This window comes from Protopterus annectens, chromosome 4.part0, assembly GCF_019279795.1.
Source record: "Protopterus annectens isolate FY-2018-M chromosome 4.part0, PAN1.0, whole genome shotgun sequence".
NCBI classification, from domain to species: domain Eukaryota; kingdom Metazoa; phylum Chordata; order Ceratodontiformes; family Protopteridae; genus Protopterus; species Protopterus annectens.
Window position 1 is genome coordinate 903,498,365 of NC_056733.1, and position 22,905 is coordinate 903,521,269.

The 22,905-nt window shown below is 42.2% G+C and overlaps 1 protein-coding gene across 1 annotated transcript in view; it reads right to left on the bottom strand.

Moving 5' to 3' along the window:
- Positions 1 to 22,905, bottom strand: part of DEPDC5 (DEP domain containing 5, GATOR1 subcomplex subunit) — a 2,513,958-nt gene that overhangs the window by 922,017 nt on the left and 1,569,036 nt on the right. Inside the window, exon 31 of the mRNA XM_044068865.1 lies at positions 21,196 to 21,329. Coding sequence (XP_043924800.1) covers positions 21,196 to 21,329 — 134 coding nt within the window. The remainder of the gene's footprint in view (positions 1 to 21,195; positions 21,330 to 22,905) is intronic.

Below are 22,905 nucleotides of genomic sequence, written 5' to 3' on the forward strand. Positions count from 1 at the left end.
GAAGCTAAATAGTTAGAGATAAATACTACACTATCAGTTTGCAGACTATTACAAGCCTAGCCAATAACTAGAGGTCAGAATCAAACTTTGTACCTTGTATCTGTGACAAAGACCTTAACCACTATGCCAATCCCACCCCTTTAAGGAAATGCAACTCCTGTTGGTGGGTCTTGATGCAGAGAAAGAATTTAATAGAGTAAGCTGAGATTTTATAAGTAGGACAACTGAAGGATATGTTTTTCCCTGATATAATAATAAGGTTCATTAGGAAGATATATGGAAGATCAGAGGAAAGGATTAAAGTGGGAAGGTTCCTCTCTAAAATAACTGGTGTGGTAATCAAGAAAAGCCAGCTTTATTTGCCAATGATATTATTTTGTACTTGATAAATTCAGAAAAGGACATTTTGGTGGTGTGAAACATTTTGAGATGGTTTCACATTTTTTTCAGGATATAAAATTAATGAAAATAAAAACAAATGCTATAGCCGTAAATTATGTACCCACATGCAAATTGGTTCAGCAATACCATATTTATGGGGCACAGCAGGATGAATTATTTAAGCATATGGATTAAAAAGCTTTCTGTTACGGCAGCTAAGGATATGTGGGATGACACTAAACAAAAGATAATACAAAACCTGAGAATCTGATAGCTCTTGTTTATGGATTTAGACAGTAAGATACAAGCAGTGAAAATGCTTTCTGTCCCTTTAATTTTATATAGGGGTCAGGAATATTTTTAGTAAAGAGAGGAGAAATTGTGGACAATAATTAATAAAGAGTTGAAGAAATCTGTCTGTGAGGGGAAGCGGGAAAAGAGTTAAGTGGGATAATCTGATCCCCCCCCCAATAGAACAAGGTGGTTTAGGATTACCTGATTTCAATGAATATTCTAGAGTTATGCAGTTAAGGCTCATATACGTAATACAAGCACGAGGTTCTAATTTAAAGTGGAAAGGAATTGTGATGAAGCAGAAGGAATTCAAGAAATGAGGAGAGAGTGGGATTTTGGATGCAAATCGTTAGGAATAATTATCATCATGCATATTATGTTCATAAAGTTGCAGAAAGTATTCTAAGAACTAAGCCAACACAGGAATGGAGAAAAGAGATTTTGCCAACAGGGATGAGTGCAAGTCGGGGTACAGAAACAGGCAAAAGGGAGTTGGAATTTACTGGAGAAAACTGGCAAAGGAACTAACGTTTTGGGTGCAAATTACTAGAAAGGTAATGTAGTGGGATGAGACCAAGCAGAAGTTTGGACTGCCTTCTCTACCAAAAATTAGTATCAGAATATAGGCAAAGAAAAAGGGATAGGGGAATTCTAAGTGAAAGAGCTTTTCTGGTAGAGTTTCCAGTAGAATCTAGAGCAGAAGATGCTGTTACAAATAGAAACTGAAGCATATACTATATTGCATGATAACTAGAATCAATCACAGGAGATTAGAAAAAATTGGGATGATAGAGTACAGAAGCAGTTTAGAAGGGAACAACAAAAGGACATCCGCATGGCTCCCAAGTGTGCAACAAACTCCAGGATTTTGCTTCCAAGTGTTTGCATAAGAAATTGTATGTGCTAAGCAGACTTCAAAGAATATTTCCTCAGGTAGATAGCAAATGTTGGAGGTGTGATGGGGAAGAAAACTGTAACTGGGAACATGTTTTTTTGGGAGTGCAATGAGTTGGCAAATTTTAAAAATTCTATAGAATACTCTGTCATACTGGGGGAACAAATGGCTGTAACTAAATAATTACTATTTTAAAGTGTGACACAGGATCTGAATTGCCTAGATATAGTGGGACCTTGTCAAGTTTAATTCTCTTGGCTGCCAAAAAAAAAAAACAATTACTAGAAAATGGCAACCAAAATCTAAACCAACTACATCTGAAGTATTCAATATTGTAAGATAGATAAAAGAACTGGCAGTAGGATATTTAGAAAAGGGAAGGAGCAAATTTGAGGTAAATGGAATTTGTGGGAACAATACACACACAACATAATGTTCAAAAGGAGGAGTGAAGTTTAACAGAAGGCAGGAACTGAGCAATTTATGTAATGCTGGACCGAACGACAGTTGTTATAAAGACAGGAAAACATATGTAATGTACAATGTATAATGCATGTAAATGTTACAGAAGTGTATATGGTTTGTTTATTTTTCTTCTTAATAAACGTATGTGTGTCAATGTCTTAAGTGATAATTTAATAAAGATATCAAAAAATAATGCCCAAAACACAGATGAGAGAAAACATTTAAGCATTTTTTGCTGTGGGCAAGACCTCCACTCTCTCTAACTTATACAATCCAACTCGATGTTTACACCAACTAGGTCACAGGGTTCTGCAACCTTCACTATCAAGAGAGCCATTTTTGGCCCCTCTCCCACCAAATAAAATTCATCGGGACCCCTAAAATGAAGATAACACAGTGTATAAAGTTGCATGTATAGTTATTATACTAACTATAAAAGAACTAAGTTTATAAGAGCAATATTTAAATTTTGTCCCTATTTTTCTTCCTTTGTTGGGATTGCTCGATCGCTATTGGTGTGTGTGTGTGTGTGTGTGTGTGTGTGTGTGTGTGTGAGTGATATCTCTTCACCTCTTAGAACAAGACATCTGGATAAAGCCATAAATAATGCAGCAACACAGGCCCAAACATAGGGACACTTTTTAAATATTGCTCTTACAAACTTAGAAAGCTGACAGAATAACAAATTTTGCATTAGCATGAATTTTCTCAAGGGTATGAAGTCAAACTCAAATGTCTATTTTTTCTGACTTCAGCCCTTGATGATTTGCCAGAAAACCACAATTTTATGAGAAACAAACCATAAATATGAGGCAAAAGTCAGGACATTCAGTGAAAGTCTGCACAGTTGACAGGTAACTGTGTGTGTGTGTGTGTGTGTGTGTGTGTGTGTGTGTGTGTGTGTGTGTGTGTGTGTGTGTGTGTGTGTGTGTTGTGTGTAAAATGCATGTTAAGAGAACCCATGTTATTCTAGCAAGTTTATAATTTTATAAGAGCAATATTTAAAGTCCGTCCCTATTTTTGTTCCTTTGTTCCCCTTTATTTGTGGCTCTGTCCAGATTTCTTGTGCTAAGACTTTGAGAAGTATGAGAGATATGGAAACCTTTCACAAGATGCTGCTGCTGCTGCCAGGTGATCGCTTGAGATCACTCTTAGTGTTTGTGGAATGCATAGCAAAATAAATCATGTTATTCTAGCAAGTTTATAAATTTACAAGAGCAATATTTAAAGTCCATCGCTCAGTCACTCTCAGTGTGTGTGTGTGTGTGTGTGTGTGTGTGTGTGTGTGTGTGTGTGTCTGTATGTGTGTTGCACGGTAGAGTGGCCATTATTTTTCAAAGCGACAGGAAGCCATTGCAGAGGGGTGAAAGAGCCACATGTGGCTCTGGAACTGCAGGCTGCAGACCCCTGAACTAGGAAAAGGAAGAAATCACAACAGCAAAGATTTCTCCTGGAGAACAATTACAAACGCTATGTTTTTCTGTGTTTTCCTTTGGCCAACTAATGCACAAGAAATTTTACCTTGACCAGCTGTAGAGGAGGCTTCTAAACTTTAACACCTTTCCTTTCTAGTACCATCTCATTGTATTATATATATATATATATATATATATATATATATATATATATATATATATATATATAAAAAACACTCCCCTGTGGTCATTTTGTTTCCATTCCTTGTTTCTAAAAGCCTACTACTAATTCAAAACTGTAGTTTGGCATTTGCTCTATGCTATTTCTCTCAATTTCATATTATAACTGTCATCCTGTAACAGATATAGCAGCCTTAATTCTGTAGCATCATCAAACTCCTTTAAATTACAAGTGACAGAGCCCTCCCGGTTCTGTAGCATCATCATACTCCTTTAATTAATAGAGACAGAGCCCACCCAGTTCTGTAGCATCATCATACTCCTATAATTACTGGAAACAGAGCCCTCCCAGTTCTGCAGCATCATCAAACTCCTTTAATTACAGGACACAGAGCCCTCCCAGTTCTGCAGCATCATCAAACTCCTTTAATTACAGGACACAGAGCCCTCCCAGTTCTGTAGCATCATCATACTTCTATAATTACGGGAGAGAGCCCTCCCAGTTTTGTAGCATCTTCACACTCCAATAATTACTGGAAACAGAGCCCCCTGTTATGTATCATCATCAAACTCCTTTAAATAGAGGAGACAGAGCCCTCCCAAATGTGCATCATCATCATACTCCTATAATTAGTGGAGACAGAGCCCTCCCAGTTCTGTAGTATCATCATACTCCTATAATAAAAGGAGACAGTTCCCTCTCAGTTATGTAGCATCATCATACTCCTTTAATTATGGGAGACAGAGCCCTCCCTGATCTGTAGCATCATCATACTCCTTTAATTAATGCAGACAGAGTCCTCCCAGTTCTGTAGCATCATCATACTCCTTTAATTAATGGAGACAGTCCCCTCCCAGTTCTGTAGCATCATCATACTCCTTTAATTACGGGAGGTAGAGCCCTCCCAGTTCTGTAGCATCATCATACACCTTTAATTATGGGTGACAGACCATCCCAGTTCTGTAGCATCATCACACCCCTTTAATTACAGGTGATGGCCTAACCAGTTCTGTAGCATCATCAAACTCCTTTAATTAAACGAGACAGCCCTCCCAGTTTTGCAGCATAACCATACTCCTTTAATTACGGGAGACAGGGCCCTCCCTTTTCTGTAGTATCATCATACTCCTTTAATTATGGGAGACAGAGCCCTATCAGTTCTGTAGCATCATCATAATCCGTTAATCCCAGTTCAGTAGCATCACCACACCCCTTTAATTACAGGTGACGGCCCTACCAGTTCTGTAGCATCATCTCACTCCATTAATTAATGGAGACAGAGCCCTCCCAGGTCTGTAGCATCATCATACTACTTTAACTAATGGAGACAGAGCCCTCCCAGTTCTGTAGCATCATCATACTCCTTTAATTATGGGAGACTGGGCCCTCCCAGTTCTGTAGCATCATCATACTCCTTTAATTACTGGAGACAGAGCCCTCCCAGTTCTGTAGCATCAACATACTCCTATAATTACAGGAGACAGTCCCCTCCCAGTTATATAGCATCATCATACTCCTTTAATTATGGGAGAAAGACCCATCCCTGATCTGTAGCATCATCATACTCCTTCAATTACTGGAGACAGAGCCCTCCCAGTTCTGTAGCATCATCATACTCCTTTAATTACTGGAGACATAGCCCTCCCAGTTCTGTAGCATAAGCACACTCCTTTAATTACTGGAGACAGCCCACCCAGTTCTGTAGCATCATCATATTCCTTTAATTACTGGAGACAGAGCCCTCCCAGTTCTGTAGCATCATCATACTCCTTTAATTAATGGAGACAGAGCCCTCCCAGGTCTTTAGCATAATCATACTCCTTTAGTTACGGCAGACAGAGCCCTTCCAGTTCTGTAGCATCATCACACTCCTTTAATTACGAGAGACAGAGTCCTCCCAGTTCAGTAGCATCATCACACTCCTTTAACTAATGGAGACAGAGCCCTCCCAGTTCTGTAGCATCATCCTTCTCCTTTAATTACTGAAGACAGAGCCCTCCCAGTTATGTAGCATCATCATACTCCTTTAATTACAAGAGGCAGAGCCCTCCCCTGTCTGTAGCATCATCATACTCCTTTAATTACGGGAGACAGAGCCTTCCCAGTTCAGTAGCATCATCATACTCCTTTAATTACGGGAGGCAGAGCCCTCCCAGTTCTGTAGCATCATCACACTCCTTTAATTAATGGAGACAGAGCCCTCCCAGTTCTGTAGCATCATCACACTCCTTTAATTACGGGAGACAGAGCCCTCCTAGTTCTGTATCATCATCATACTCCTTTAATTATGGGAGACAGACCCTTCTAGATCTGTAGCATCATCATACTCCTATAATTACAGGAGACAGAGCCCTCCCAGTTCTGTAGCATCATCATACTCCTTTAAATACGGGAGACAGAGCCCTCCCTGTTTAGTAGCATCATCACACCCCTTTAATTACTGGAGACAGAGCCCTCCCAGGTCTGTAGCATCATCATATTCATTTAATTACTGGAGACAGAGCCTTCCCAGTTCTGTAGCATCATCATACCCCTATAATTACAGGAGACAGTCCCCTCCCAGTTATGTAGCATCATCATACTCCTTTAATTATGGGAGAAAGAGCCCTCCATGATCTGTAGCATCTTCATACTCCTTTAATTACAAAAGACAGAGTCCTCCCAGTTCTGTAGCATCATCATACTGCCTTAATTAATGGAGACAGTCCCCTCCCAGTTATGTAGCATCATCACACTCCTTTAATTATGGGAGACAGAGCCCTCCCAGTTCTGTATCATCATCATACTCATTTAATTATGGGAGACAGAACCCTCCCAGTTCTGCAGCATCATTACACGCCTTTAATTACGGGAGAAAGAGCCCTCCCAGTTCTATAGCATCATACTCCTTTATTTACGAGAGACAGAGTCCTCCCAGTTCTGTAGCATCATCATACTCCTTTAATTAATGGAGACAGAGCCCTCCCAGTTCTGTAGCATCATCACACTCCTTTAATTACTGGAGACAGCCCTCCCAGTTCTGTAGCATCATCATACTCCTTGAATTATGGGAGACCGTCCATCCTAGTTATGTAGCATCATTATACTCCTATAATTACAGGAGGCAGTCCCCTCCCAGTTCTGTAGCATCATCACGCTCCTTTAATTACTGGAGACAGGGCCCTCCCAGTTCTGTAGCATCACCATACTCCTTTAATCACTGGAGACAGCCCTCCCAGTTCTGTAGCATCATCATATTCCTTTAAATATGGGAGACAAAGCCCTCCCTGTTTAGTAGCATCATCACACCCCTTTAATTACTGGAGACAGAGCCCTCTCAGTTCTGAAGCATCATCACACTCCTTTAATTACAGGAGACAGACCCTTCCAGTTTTGTAGCATCATCATACTCCTTTAATTACGGGAGAGAGAGCCCTCCCAGTTCTGTAGCATCATCATACTCCTTTAATTACAGGAGACAGAGCCCTCCCAGTTCTGTAGCATCATCATACTTCTTTAATTACAGGAGACAGAGCCCTCCCAGTTCTGTAGCATCATCATACTCCTTTAATTACAGGAGACAGAACCCTCTCAGTTCTGTAGCATCATCACACTCCTTTAATTACAGGAGACATTGCCCTTCCAATTCTGTAGCATCATCACACTCCCTTAATTAATGGAGACAGAGCCCTCCCAGTTTTGCAGCATCATCATACTCCTTTAATTACGGGAGGCAGAGCCTTCCCAGTTCTGCAGCATCATCCTTCTCCTTTAATTACTGGAGACAGAGCCCTCCCAGTTCTGTAGCCTCAGCACACTCCTTTAATTACTGCAGGCAGCCCACTCAGTGCTGTAGCATCATCATACTCCTTTAATTACGAGAGACGGAGCCCTCCCAGTTCGGAAGCATCATCATATTCCTTTAATTACGGGAGACAGAGCCGTCCCAGTTCTGTAGCATCATCACACTCCTTTAATTGCGAGAGACAGAGCCCTACCAGTTTTGGAGCATCATCAAACGTCTTTAATTATGGGAGACAGAGCCCTCCCAGTTCTGTAGCATCATCATACTCCTTTAATTATGGGAGACAGAGCCCTCCCAGTTCTGTAGCATAATCATACTCCTTTAATTATGGGAGACAAGGCCCTCCCAGTTCTGTAGCATCATCAAACTCCTTTAATTATGGGAGACAGAGCCCTCCCAGTTCTGTAGCATCATTATAATCCTTTAACTACAGGAGGCAGAGCCTTCCCATTTCAGTAGCATCATCACACCCCTTTAATTACAGGAGACGACCCTATCAGTTCTGTAGCATTATCACACTCCTTTAATTAAAGAAGACAGCCCTCCCAGTTCTGTAGCATCATCGTACTCCTTTAATTACGGGAAACAGGGCACTCCCAGTTCTGAAGAATCATCATACTCCTTTAACTGATGGAGACAGAGCCCTCCCAGTTCTGTAGCATCATCATACTCCTTTAACTAATGGAGACAGAGCCCTCCCAGTTCTGTAGCATCATCCTTCTCCTCTAATTAGTGGAGACAGAGCCCCCCCAGTTCTGTAGCATCATTACACTCCTTTAATTACGAGAGACAGAGCCCTCCCAGTTCTGTAGCATCATCATACTCCTTTAATTAGTGGAGACAGAGCCCTCCCAGTTCTGTAGCACCATCACACACTTTTAATTACTGGAGACAGAACCCTCTCAGTTCTGTAGCATCATCACACTCCATTAATTACAAGAGACAGAGCCCTCACAGTTCTGTAGCATCATCATACTCCTTTAATTACTGAAGACAGTGCCCTCCCAGTTCTGTAGCATCGTCATACTCTTATAATTACTGGAGACCGTCCCCTCCCAGTTCTGTAGCATCATCACACTCCTTTAATTACTGGAGGCAGCCCAACCAGTTCTGTAGCAACATCATACTCCTTTAATTACTGGAGACAGAGCCCTCCCAGTTCTGTAGCATCATCATAATCCTTTAATTATGGGAGGCAGGGCCTCCCAGTTCTGTAGCAGCATCAAACTCCTTTAATTACGGGAGACAGAGCCCTCCCAGTTCTGCAGCATCATTATAATCCTTTAATTACAGGAGACAGAGCCTTCCCAGTTCAGTAGCATCGTCACACCCCTTTAATTACAAGAGACGGCCCTATCACTTCTGTAGCATTATCACACTCTTTAAATTAAAGGAGACAGCCCTCCTAGTTCTGTAGCATCATCATACTTTTTTAATTACGGGAAACAGGGCCCTCTCAGTTCTGTAGCATCATACTCCTTTAACTAATGGAGACATAGCCTTCCCAGTTCTGTACCATCATCCTTCTTCTTTAATGACTGGTGACAGAGCTCTCCCAGTTATGTAGCATCATCATAATCCTTTAATTACAGGGGACAGCCCTCCCAGGTCAGTAGCATCATCACACCCCCTTTAATTACAGGTGACGGCCCTACCAGATCTGTAGCATCATCACACTCCTTTAATTACAGCAGGCAGGGCCCTACCAGTTCTGTAGCATCATCATACTCTTTTAATTATGGGAGACAGAGCCTTCCCAGTTCTGTAGCATCATCATAATCCATTAATAACAGGAGACGGAGTCCTCCCAGTTCAGTAGCATTAGCACACACCTTTAATTACAGGTGACAGCCCTACCAGATCTGCAGCATCATCATACTCCTTTAACTAATGGAGACAGAGCCCTCCCAGTTCTGTAGCATCATCCTTCTCCTTTAATTACTGGAGATAGAGCCCTCCTAGTTATGTAGCATCATCATACTCCTTTAATTATGGGAGACAGAGCCCTCCTAGTTCTGTAGCATCATCATATGCCTTTAATTACGGGAGACAGAGCCCTCCCAGATCTGTAGCATCATCACACTCCTTTAATTATGGGAGAAAGAGCCCTCCCAGTTTGTAGTATCATCATACTCCTTTAATTAGTGGAGACAGAGCCCTCCCAGTTCTGTAGCATCAACTTTCTCCTTTAATTACTGGAGACCGTCCCCTCCCAGTTCTGTAGCATCATCCTTCTCCTTTAATTAGTGGAGACAGAGCCCTCCCTGTTCTGTAGCATCAACTTTCTCCTTTAATTACTGGAGACCGTCCCCTCCCAGTTCTGTAGCATCAGCCTTCTCCTTTAATTACGGGAGGCAGAGCCCTCCCAGTTCTGTAGCATCATCATACTCCTTTAATTAGTGGAGACAGAGCCCTCCCAGTTCTGTAGCACCATCACACTCTTTTAATTACTGGAGACAGAACCCTCTCAGTTCTGTAGCATCATCACACTCCTTTAAATACAAGAGACAGAGCCCTCACAGTTCTATAGCATCATCATACTCCTTTAATTACTGAAGACAGTGCCCTCCCAGTTCTGTAGCATCGTCATACTCTTATAATTACAGGAGACCGTCCCCTCCCAGTTCTGTAGCATCATCACACTCCTTTAATTACTGGAGGCAGCCCACCCAGTTCTGTAGCAACATTATACTCCTTTCATTACAAGAGACTGAGCCCTCCCAGTTCAGTAGCAACATCATACTCCTTTAATTACTGGAGGCAGAGCCCTCCCAGTTCTGTAGCATCATCATAATCCTTTAATTACGAGAGGCAGGGCCTCCCAGTTCTGTAGCATCATCAAACTCCTTTAATTACGGGAGACAGAGCCCTCCCAGTTCTGCAGCATCATTATAATCCTTTAATTATAGGAGACGGAGCCTTCCCAGTTCAGTAGCATCGTCACACCCCTTTAATTACAAGAGACGGCCCTATCAGTTCTGTAGCATTATCACACTCTTTTAATTAAAGGAGACAGCCCTCCCAGTTCTGTAGCATCATCATACTTTTTTAATTATGGGAAACAGGGCCCTCTCAGTTCTGTAGCATCATCATACTCCTTTAACTAATGGAGACAGAGCCTTCCCAGTTCTGTACCATTATCCTTCTTCTTTAATGACTGGAGACAGAGCTCTCCCAGTTATGCAGCATCATCATAATCCTTTAATTACAGGGGACAGCCCTCTCAGGTCAGTAGCATCATCACACTCCCTTTAATTACAGGTGACGGCCCTACCAGTTCTGTAGCATCATCACACTCCTTTAATTACAGGAGGCAGGGCCCTACCAGCTCTGTAGCATCAACATACTCCTTTAGTTATGGGAGACAGAGCCCTCCCAGTTCTGTAGCATCATCATAATCCATTAATAACAGGAGACGAAGTCCTCCCAGTTCAGTAGCATTAGCACACACCTTTAATTACAGGTGACAGCCCTACCAGATCTGCAGCATCATCACACTCCTTTAACTAATGGAGACAGAGCCCTCCCAGTTCTGTAGCATCATCCTTCTCCTTTAATTACTTCAGATAGAGCCCTCCTAGTTATGTAGCATCATCATACTCCTTTAATTATGGGAGACAGAGCCCTCCTAGTTCTGTAGCATCATCATACGCCTTTAATTACGGGAGACAGAGCCCTCCCAGATCTGTAGCATAATCACACTCCTTTAATTATGGGAGAAAGAGCCCTCCCAGTTTGTAGTATCATCATACTCCTTTAATTACGGGAGAAAGGACCTCTCAGTTCTGTAGCATCATCATACTCCTTTAATTAGTGGAGACAGAGCCCTCCCAGTTCTGTAGCATCATCCTTCGCCTTTAATTACTGGAGACAGAACCCTCCCAGTTCTGCAGCATCATCAAACTCCTTTAATTACGGGACACAGAGCCCTCCCAGTTCTGTAGTATCATCATACTCCTTTAATTACTGGAGACAGAGCCCTCCCAGTTCAGTAGCATCATCATACTCCTTTAATTCCAGGAGACAGACCCTCCCAGTTCTGTAGCATCATCATACTCCTTTAATTACGGGAGACAGAGCCCTCCAAGTTCTGTAGCATCATCACACTCCTTTAGATAATGGAGACAGAGCCCTCCCAGTTCTGTAGCATCATCATATTCCTTTAATTAAGGGAGACAGCCCTCCCAGTTCTGTAGCATCATAAAACTCCTTTAATTAAGGGAGACCGAGCCTCCCAGTTCTGCAGCATCATCATACTCCTTTAATTACGGTAGACAGACCCCTCCCAGTTCTGTAGCATCATCATACTCCTTTAATTCAAGGAGACAGACACTCCCAGTTCTGTAGCATCATCATACTCCTTTAATTACGATCGAGAGAGCCCTCCCAGTTATGTAGCATCATCACACTCCTTTAATTAATGGAGACAGAGCCCTCCCAGTTCTGAAGCCTCATCAAACTCCTTTAATTACTGGAGACTGAGCCATCCCAGGTCTGTAGCATTTTCACACACTTTTAATTACTGGAGGCAGAGCCCTCCCAGTTCTGTAGCATCATCACACTCCTTTAATTACAGGAGAAAGAGCCCTGCCAGTTCTGTAGCATCATCATACTCCTTTAATTCCGGGAGACAGGGCCCTCCCAGTTCTGTAGCATCATCACACTCCTTTAATTACGGGAGACAGAACCCTCCCAGTTCTGTAGCATCATCAAACTCCTTTAATTACGGGAGACAGTCCCCTCCCAGTTCTGTAGCATCATCAAATTCCTTTAATTATAGGAGACAGAACCTCCCAGTTCTGTAGCATCATCATACTCCTTTAATTACAGGAGACAGATCCCTCCCAGTTCTGTAGCATCATCATACTCCTTTAATTAATGGAGACAGAGCCCTCCCAGTTCTGTAGCATCTTTATACTCCTTTAATTAAAAGAGACAGTGCCCTACCAGGTCTGTAGCATCATCACACTCCTTTAATTACTGGAGACAGTGCCCTCCCAGTTCAGTAGCATCAATATACTCCTTTAATTAAGGTAGACAGAGCCCTCCCAGTTCTGTAGCATCATACTCCTTTAATTACTGGAGAGAGACCCTCCCAGTAATGCAGCATCATTACACTCCTTTAATTACAGGAGACAGAGCCCTCCCAGTTCTGTAGCATCATCATACTCCTTTAATTACAGGAGACAGAGCCCTCCCAGTTCTGTAGCATCATCATACTCATTTAATTACGGGAGATAGAGCCCTCCCAGTTCTGCAGCATCATCATACTCCTTTAATTACAGGAGACAGAGCCCTCCTAGTTCTGTAGCATCATCATACTCCTTTAATTACGGGAGACAGAGCCCTCCCAGTTCTGTAGCATCATCACATGCCTTTAATTATGGGAGACAGACCCTCTCAGGTCTGTAGCATCATCATAATCCTTTAATTATGAGAGACAGACCCCTCCCAGTTTTGTAGCATCATCACACTCCTTTAATTACGGAAGACAGAGCCCTCCCGGTTCTGTAGCATCATCACACTCCTTTAATTACGGGAGACAGAGCCCTCCCAGTTCTGTAGCATCATCATATTCCTTTAATTTAGGGAGACAGAGCCCTCCCAAGTCTGTAGCATCATCAAACTCCTTTAATTACTGGAGACAGCCCTCCCAGTTCTGTAGGATCATCACACACTTTTAATTACTGGAGACAGAGCCCTCCCAGTTCAGTAGCATCATCACACTCCCTTAATTACTGCAGACAGCACTCCCAGTTCAGTAGCATCATCATAATCATTTAATCACGGGAGACACACCCTCCCAGTTCTGTAGCATCATCATACTCCTTTAATTACAGGAGACAGTGCCCTCCCAGTTCGGTAGCATCATCATACTCCTTTAACTAATGGAGACAGAGCCCTCTCAGTTCTGTAGCATCATCACACTCTTTTAATTATGGGAGACAGGGCCATCCCAGTTCTGTAGCATGATCACACTCCTTTAATTACAGGAGACAGAGCCCACTCAGTTCTGTAGCATCATCACACTCCTTTAATTATGGGAGACAGACCCTCTCGGGTCTGTAGCATCATCATAATCCTTTAATTATGAGAGACAGACCCCTCCCAGTTCTGTAGCGTCATCACATTCCTTTAATTACGGAAGACAGAGCCCTCCCGGTTCTGTAGCATCATCACACTCCTTTAATTATGGGAGACCGAGCCCTCCCAGTTCTGTAGCATCATCATACTCCTTTAATTAATGGAGACAGAGCCCTCCCAGTTTTGTAGCATCATCATACTCCTTTAATTACAGGAGACAGACCCTCCCAGTTCGGTAGCATCATCATAATCCTTTAATGAATGGAGACAGAGCCCTTCCAGTTTTGTAGCATCATCAAACTGCATTAATTACGGGGGACAGGCCCTCCCAGGTCTGTAGCATCATCACACTCTAATTAAAGGAGACAGAGCCCTCCCAGTTCTGTAGCATCATCACACTCTAATTACTGGAGACAGCCCTCCCAGTTCTGTGGCATCATCAAACTCCTTTAATTAGGAGGAGAGTGAGCCCTCAGAGTTCTGTAGCATCATCTTACTCTTAATTAGTGGAGACAGAGCCTCCCAGTTCTGTAGCATCATCAAACTCCTTTAATTATGGGAGACAGAGCTCTCCCAGTTCTGTATCATCATCATACTCCTTTAATTATGGGAGACAGACCCTTCCCAGTTCTGTAGCATCATCAAACTCTTTTAATTATGGGAGATCGAGCCTCCCAGTTCTGCAGCATCATCATACTCCTTTAATTACAGGAGACAGACCCCTCCCAGTTCTGTAGCATCATCATTCTCCTTTATTTACAGGGGACAGAACCCTCCCAGTTCTGTAGCATCGTCAAACTCCTTTAATTACGGGAGACAGAGCCCTCCCAGTTCTGTAGCATCATCACACTCCTTTAATTAATGGAGACAGAGCCCTCCCAGTTCTGTAGCATCATCATACTCCTTTAATTAATGGAGACAGAGCCCTCCCAGTTCTGTAGCATCGTCACACACTTTTAAATACTGGAGGCAGAGCCCTCCCAGTTCTGTAGCATCATCACACTCCTTTAATTACAGGAGAAAGAGCCCTGCCAGTTCTGTAGCATCATCAAACTCCTTTATTTAATGGAGACAGAGCCCTCCCAGTTCTGTAGCATTCATCACACACTTTTAATTACTGGAGGCAGAGTCCTCCCAGTTCTGTAGCATCATCACACTCCTTTCATTACAGGAGAAAGAGCCCTGCCAGTTCTGTAGCATCATCATACTCGTTTAATTACAGGAGACAGAGCCCTCCCAGTTCTGTAGCATCATCATACTCATTTAACTACGGGAGATAGAGCCCTCCCAGTTATGCAGCATCATCATACTCCTTTAATTCTGGGAGACAGGGCCCTCCCAGTGTTGTAGCATCATCAAACTCCTTTAATTACGAGAGACAGTCCCCTCCCAGTTCTGTAGCATCATCAAATTCCTTTAATTATGGGAGACAGAACCTCCCAGTTCTGTAGCATCATCATATTCCTTTAATTACTGGAGACAGACCCCTCCCAGTTCTGTAGCATTGTCATACTCCTTTAATTAGAAGAGACAGAGGCCTACCAGGTCTGTAGCATCATCACACTTCTTTAATTACTGGAGACAGAGCCCTCCCAGTTCAGTAGCATCAATATACTCCTTTAATTAAGGGAGATAGAGCCCTCCCAGTTCTGTAGCATCATCATACTCCTTTAATTATGGGAGACAGAGCCCTCCCAGTTCTGTAGCATCATCATACTCCTTTAATTACAGGAGACAGAGCCCTCCCAGTTCTGTAGCATCATCATACTCCTTTAATTACTGGAGACAGAGCCCTCCCAGTTCTGTAGCATCATCATACTCCTTTAATTACGAGAGACAGAGCTCTCCCAGTTCTGTAGCATCATCACACGCCTTTAATTATGGGAGACATACCCTTTCAGGTCTGTAGCATCATCATAATCCTTTAATTATGAGAGACAGACCCCTCCCAGTTCTGTAGCATCAACACACTCCTTTAATTACGGGAGACAGAGCCCTCCCAGTTCTGTAGCATCATCAAACTCCTTTAATTACTGGAGACAGCCCTCCCAGGTCTGTAGCATCATCAAACTCCTTTAATTAATGGAGACAGAGCCCTTCCAGTTCTGTAGCATCATCATACTCCTTTAACTAATGGAGACAGAGCCCTCTCAGTTCTGTAGCATCATCACACTCTTTTAATTATGGGAGATAGGGCCATCCCAGTTCTGTAGCATGATCACACTCCAATTACAGGAGACAGTCCCCTCCCAGTTCTCTAGCATCATCATACTCCTTTAATTACAGGAGACAGAGCCCTCCCAGTTTTGTAGCATCATCACACGCCTTTAATTATGGGAGACAGACCCTATCAGGTCTGTAGCATCATCATAATCCTTTAATTATGAGAGACAGACCCCTCCCAGTTCTGTAGCGTCATCACACTCCTTTAATTACGGAAGACAGTGCCCTCCCGGTTCTGTAGCATCATCATACTCCTTTAATTAATGGAGACAGAGCCCTCCCAGTTCTGTAGCATCATGATACTCCTTTAATTACGGGAGACAGACCCTCCCTGTTCTGAAGCATCATCATAATCCTTTAATGAATGGAGACAGAGCCCTTCCAGTTCTGTAGCATCATCAAACTGCTTTAATTACAGGGGACAGACCCTCCCAGTTCTGTAGCATCATCACACTCTAATTACAGGAGACAGAGCCCTCCCAGTTTTGTAACATCATCACACTCTAATTACTGGAGACAGCCCTCCCAGTTCTGTAGCATCATCAAACTCCTTTAATTAGGAGGAGAGTGAGCCCTCAGAGTTCTGTAGCATCATCTTACTCTTAATTACTGAAGACAGAGCCTCCCAGTTCTGTAGCATCATCAAACTCCTTTAATTATGGGAGACAGAGCTCTCCCAGTTCTGTATCATCATCATACTCCTTTAATTGCAGGAGACAGTGCCCTCCCAGTTCGTTAGCATCATCATACTCATTTAACTAATGGAGACAGAGCCCTCTCAGTTCTGTAGCATCATCACACTCTTAATTATGGGAGACAGGGCCATCCCAGGTCTGTAGCATGATCACACTCCTTTAATTACAGGGAACAGTCCTCTCCCAGTTCTGTAGCATCATCAGACTCCTTTAATTATGGGAGACAGTCCCCTCCCAGTTATGTAGCATCATCAAACTCCTTTAATTATGGGAGACAGTCCCCTCCCAGTTATGTAGCATCATCACACTCCTTTAATTATGGGAGACAGAGCCTCCTACTTCTGTAGCATCATCAAACTCCTTTAATTATGGGAGACAGAGCCCTCCCAGTTCTGTAGCATCATCATACTCCTTTAGTTATGGGAGACAGAGCCCTCCCAGTGAAACAGGTAATATTCAGCTGTAAAGTTTTAGGGTAGAATCCAAAGGCCGGACTTACATACGAGATGTGGCTACATTTTCATTCCCCACAAACTTGTGAATAGCTCACTCACCCATGGAGCTAATTTTAGGATCTCTCTTCTTGGCTCAGCCTGATGTATGGTCTGATAGGATGTCCTGAAATCCTTTATGACAAGAACATGTTGAAGGTTATTTTGTCTATACATGTCCTGTTTACCTCTCTCAGAGCGGTGCCTTTTATTTGCTTCAGCACCCAATATCTTGCGTGTGCTAATCTCAACTAAGAATGCAGATACACTCAGGGTTTAAAAAAAATAACAAAAAAAAAAAGTCCAATTGAAAAAGATAAAACTACCACTAGCTGGATATGTCCATCAATCCATCCAGGCTCACAAGTCATATCTGACTTCTAGATACCAGCGAACATATACTCTTAACACTAAAGGGGTGGGATTAACGATCAGTCAGTAGAGAAAGAAAATCATGCTCCACTGCAGTAGAGCAAAGCAAATCCAGTGCTGTTCAAAATATTTTTGGTTACGATCAGAAAATATAGAAAGGTAAAACGAGGAGGATTTGCTTCTACATTGAGCCCTCACATGTGTAACCACCTTAAAATCAGCATATCACTGGTGTGAAGTCTACCCATGTGAGTGAGAGGTACCTATTTCTTTTAATAGATCAATATCTGAACACCAAGTTCCCTTCATGTGGGAAACCTCCCATATTACCCCCCTACATAAAGGAGGAACATCAACAGAATTCTCTAATTATCGCCCAAAAACCGTACTCGCTCCATCATCAAAAATTCTCAAAAGAGGCGTCCATACACAAAGCATGCATTATTTACTAACTAACAAACTGCTAACACTCAATATGGTTTCTGACCTGGCCATAGCACCACCACAGTTCTGTTATCCTTCACTAATACTGTTACTGTCCACAGAAACAATGGCAAATTTGTCTCCTTGATATTCCTTGACTTTTCAAAAGCTTTTGACATGGTCTCATACAACAAACTGATTAATGCATTAACAGAACTAAGTCTAAAGTTCAGCTACCATTGCTTGGTTCCAAGACAATCTAACTAACCGTCAACAAGTCTTGCAATGGCAGCAAGACCTCTCTTCTCCTCTGCCTGTTTCAACAGGAGTACCTCAAGGATCATGCCTGGGCCCTCTACTATTTTATTTATTTACTAAGAAACTTTTCACTGCTACACAGCATGCTTCTGTCATCCAGTATGCCGACGATTCTACATTGACATGTGCCACACCATATCCTCAACAACTACAAATTTTAACACAAGATGCTTTTTCAAAGGTGGAGACATGGGTATTTAATTCCCAACTAATCCTAAACCCTAAAAAAAAAAAAACTCAACTTATGATGTTTCAACCTACAAGACACACTTTGCCAATCCTTAATTTTTGTGCATTAATGTCGAGCAGTCTTGTTGAGATGGACTGTTGTTTTTCCTTTTTGTCCCATTTGTAATGCTGTGTGTTTGGTGCTGCATGGACCTCCCTCTTTGATGAGCTCTTTGAAAGCTTCCTACCTTCTCCGGAAGGTTTAGCTGAAAAGGAAACATTACTGGCACATTTTGCTGTTTCTTTTGTTGCTTTTTAAAGAAATTAGAGACATTACGCTGCTCACAACTTGTTGTGGGAGTTAGCTGCTCATTTTCATCACTTCATTGGTCAGCAAGTTCCAATGGGAGCATTGAGTCATCTGTATTAGCCTCTGAGCCTTCTAACCAACAGAAATCTTTGGTTCCGCCCATAGTGACATCAGCAGCTCGTGTAGTATCAGAGATTACAAGATGAAGTGATGAAAATGAGCAGCTAAATGCAGCTTACTGTACCATAACATTCAGTTGTCAACGGTGCATGTATTTTACTATTTTGCAGTGGGGCAAGCCCCTCACACCCCCTGCAAATTATATATAGCAACTCCAAGATCGCACTACAGTGAGAAAATGTGTTAATTCCCTCTTCCTCAATGAATCACGATCTCCACTCAAAATTCCGAACTCAAATCCTCAAACTACACTACCCATTTGATGTGGTGTAGTTGATGTATTTGGGTTCGAAAAATTGCCCTTTGGAAAACTGCACTGCAACAGTGTCACTCTCGATCAAATGCAGTTCGCAATGGTGACTGTAAACCATTCTGTTTTGCAGTACAAACAATTTTTTCCTAAAATCATCATTTGACCCTGTTGACTTTTTTTTTCTTTTAAACATAAGTACGCTTGCCTTGCTTGAAACTGGGAATAATGCATACGTTTAACAGAGCTGAAGGCAAATGGTTTATACTGCCCTGACAATGTCTGTTTCTTTCACTGAAAGAAATATTAAAATAATTTGCAATGGTTTTTCTTTCTGTTAACACTACTGCCTTCTTATGTGGTATGAAAGAGGAACCCACATTTTGACATTAGTGGTCGTATCAGAAATTAGTTTCATTGCATAAATATGATTCAAAGTGGAAGTTCTGATGCTACACGATTTAAATGAAGCCGTAGTCAACAATGCTTTGTTACAGTGACGTCAGTTTTAGTGTAGCACATCTGTTTCCTTTACCTCCTTTGCAATGTATTTGGTTCTGAAAATGTTCAAAGACTAATTAATGAAAACATTAAATATCAATCACGTCATACAATTCCAAATAAAACTCTTTTACACCAATACACTTGACTGCTTTACATTTAAATAATACAAGAAGTGGGAGCAAAATGCTTCCAATTCCAGCAGTTAACAGATATTGTACACACTGTATCCCATGAATTTAGCCAAAGCCTCTAAAACCCAAGGACTTGTCACATCTTTAAGGGTTAATCTCCAGGTGGTGACTACACTGTCAAAAACTATAACGCCCTTTTCATTCAACTGTTACAGGCTTCTTCAATCTGCTCACATGCATCTCTCTTTTTACTTCAGTATAATAGAAAACGTACTAGTTCTTAATAAATTTGTATACCATAATCAGATCTCTTGTAGTTTGTCTGTAACTTAAGGAAAATCAACCCATCAACCCATCACAGTGCTGCCCCTCTGTTAATCCAGCTGCTACTACTTTATCCTTTATACCTCACTGACCAGCCTCTGTCAGTACGGCACCAAATGTGGACTCGAAATGCAAATACTCTGTGTCATCAGAATTCACACAGCACATCTCATTAGATAATCTGTCTGTTAGCAGCATTATGTACATGGTGCACATGAAGCCAACATGCAGATTTAACAGCAGAATGACATCTAAATAATTTCACATAATTTAGAATGTTTCCAAGTCCATGTACATGTAGCACACGTCATCTAGCCATCCCTAAGGTAACAGCTGATTTACATGCAGTGACGGTGAGTATGTTACCTTTGACCCAGGCAGAAACGATCACTCGAGTTCTGTAAACCCACCTCAGGTACGACGTGATCAGCAACTATATATGCCACGCACTGTTTGGTGGACATGTCACCAACATAAAATCTGAATAAAGCAGAACCTAATGATGATCTCCGTGTCATACCATGGCTTATATCGCTAAAACAGCCAAAGAAGTCATTCAACATCACCCTGGATTTTCTGCACTTTAGGCAAGCCATAATTTTATTTACTACTCAGTGGGGCCATTCACTAATGCAAGGATTACTTTTACATTACTATGATAGGTTTTAATGTTTCCTGCACTTTTGTTACAGTGTAATTAAATACCTAACACTAATAAAACATCATGTTTTCTTTAGCAGTGCAACTCAGTTTGCCATAAAACACAGCATGTTACATAATTCATATCACAGAATATAAACGTACAGCTGTCATCAATAATAAACAAAAAAATTGCACACACACGCACACACACAGACACACACAAAGACACACACACACACACAGACAGACACACACACGCACAGACACAGACACACACACACACACACACACACACACACACACACACGCACACAGACACACACACGCACACACGCACACACAGACACACACACGCACACACAGACACACATACACAGACACGCACACACACACACACACACGCAGACGCACACACAGACACACACGCACACACGCACACAGACGCACACAGACACACACGCACACAGACACACACAGACACACACGCACAGACACACACGCACACAGACACACACGCACACACAGACACACACACAGACACACAGACACACACACACACACACACACACACACACACACACACTACATAAATGTAAAAACTTCCTTTCCTTGTTATTAGTGAAACTACAAAGCAGTGTGGTTTAACAAGTAAAGACAAAACTTACCTCTGGGCTGCCTCCATTTCTAGAAGTGCAGAGAGTGCCGATGTTCCTTTCTTACCAACAGGAGGGCCAGCTGGTTCTGGAATAAGAGTAGTGAGTGGTCCTGATACAGGTAATCCTTTCATACCAGCTCCTTTCTGAAAGAAAGCCAGAAATGTCCTATTACAAACTAGAGGATTTCTTTTTTTTTTTTCCTTAACTCTCAGAGCAAATGTTACAAGGTTCTATTACCAAGTTTACCTGACAAAGTAAGCTGCCTCTGGGGCACAAATGAACGCAGTTCTTCTGACTGCAGCCCCCTGATGAAGGTTCATCACCTGGTTTGTGTGTTAAAGAGCAAATTAGGATATGGAAGTGGGCAGGTGATACTAGCTTGTTCATGCTGACAGAAGGCAGGTAACAAGATTTGGTTGTTTATCTCCTGATGAAGGGCGGGTGATGGTCAAGCAGCAGTTTGGAGAGTGAGGCAGGCTCATCACCTACCAAGCACTGCTGCACACTTTACCCAAGTCAGATGTGTAGAAAGATGTACCTACAGGTCCAACAATGCAGGCTTTGCTGAGGCAGTGTGTTTACTGGCTATGAAGGGAAGAAGGCAGCATGTAAGCCTGCACCCAGGAACTGAGAATAATGTCACAGTGGGACCTATATCACTTTCATTGGCTACCCTATGCAACTCACTGAGCTCTGCTCCTGGCTTCCCCTTCCCAGGGACAGACCTAATCTTGGTGGGAGGCAAGCCAGACTAGTGGATTGAGTCATGATACAGCAGGTGGGCAGAAAGACAATGCATAGAGAAGTCAAAGACAGCAGCAAGAAATAATAAAACTTACACAACGTTAACGGAGATTAAAATATACTTAGCAATGCTGCTACTATAAAAATAGTAATAGTAAGAGGCTTCAGTAAAACCTGGGAGAAAAGGGGGTAAAGCAGGCCAACACCCCTGGAAAGAAAGTTCCTCATGGAAAATAGAATGAAAATAGAACTATGACGAAATGAAAGAGGAGGAAAAATATCAACTACTATACAGTAAGGGGTACAGAGAAACCTTATAATTCCGGAGAATGAAACTGGGGAAGGAAAATTAGAAAGGAAGTTGTAGGTCTAAGAATAAAAAGTGCAAGCAGAAGCAGTTACACAAAGGCATGTCTCATCTTCTTAGCGCAAGAAATCTGGACAAACCCTAAAATAATGGGGGGGGGGGTAAAAGGCCCAAAAAATAGGGACAGAATTTAAATATTGCTCTTACAAACTTAAAACAAGTTGATAGAAAACAGGTTTTGTGTTTGCATGCTTTTTCTGAAGGATTTGAAGTCTGAAACTCAAATGTATGGCATTACTGACTTCAATTCTCATTGATTTGCCAGAAAACACAAGTTTTGTGAGGAACAGACCAAAAAATATGAGGCAAACATTTGAACAGTTGAGCAGTATGCATAAAGGTGAAACCGATATGTGCAAACGTAATGAGGAGTAAACTTGTACAGAACAGAAATGATACACCTGTTGGAGTGCAGTCGAAAAAATGCAGGTGGCACACAAACACAAGACAAGACTGCATTTAAAATACGCAAGTGATGCAGCTGTGCAGTGAAATTGTTACAGCCACAAAGCAGTAAAACTGAAAGCATACACGTCGATTAAAGCAACAGGGTGCACCTGTAAATGAAGAGTATGCAACGCTGTGGGAAGTACTCATCAAAGCAGCCA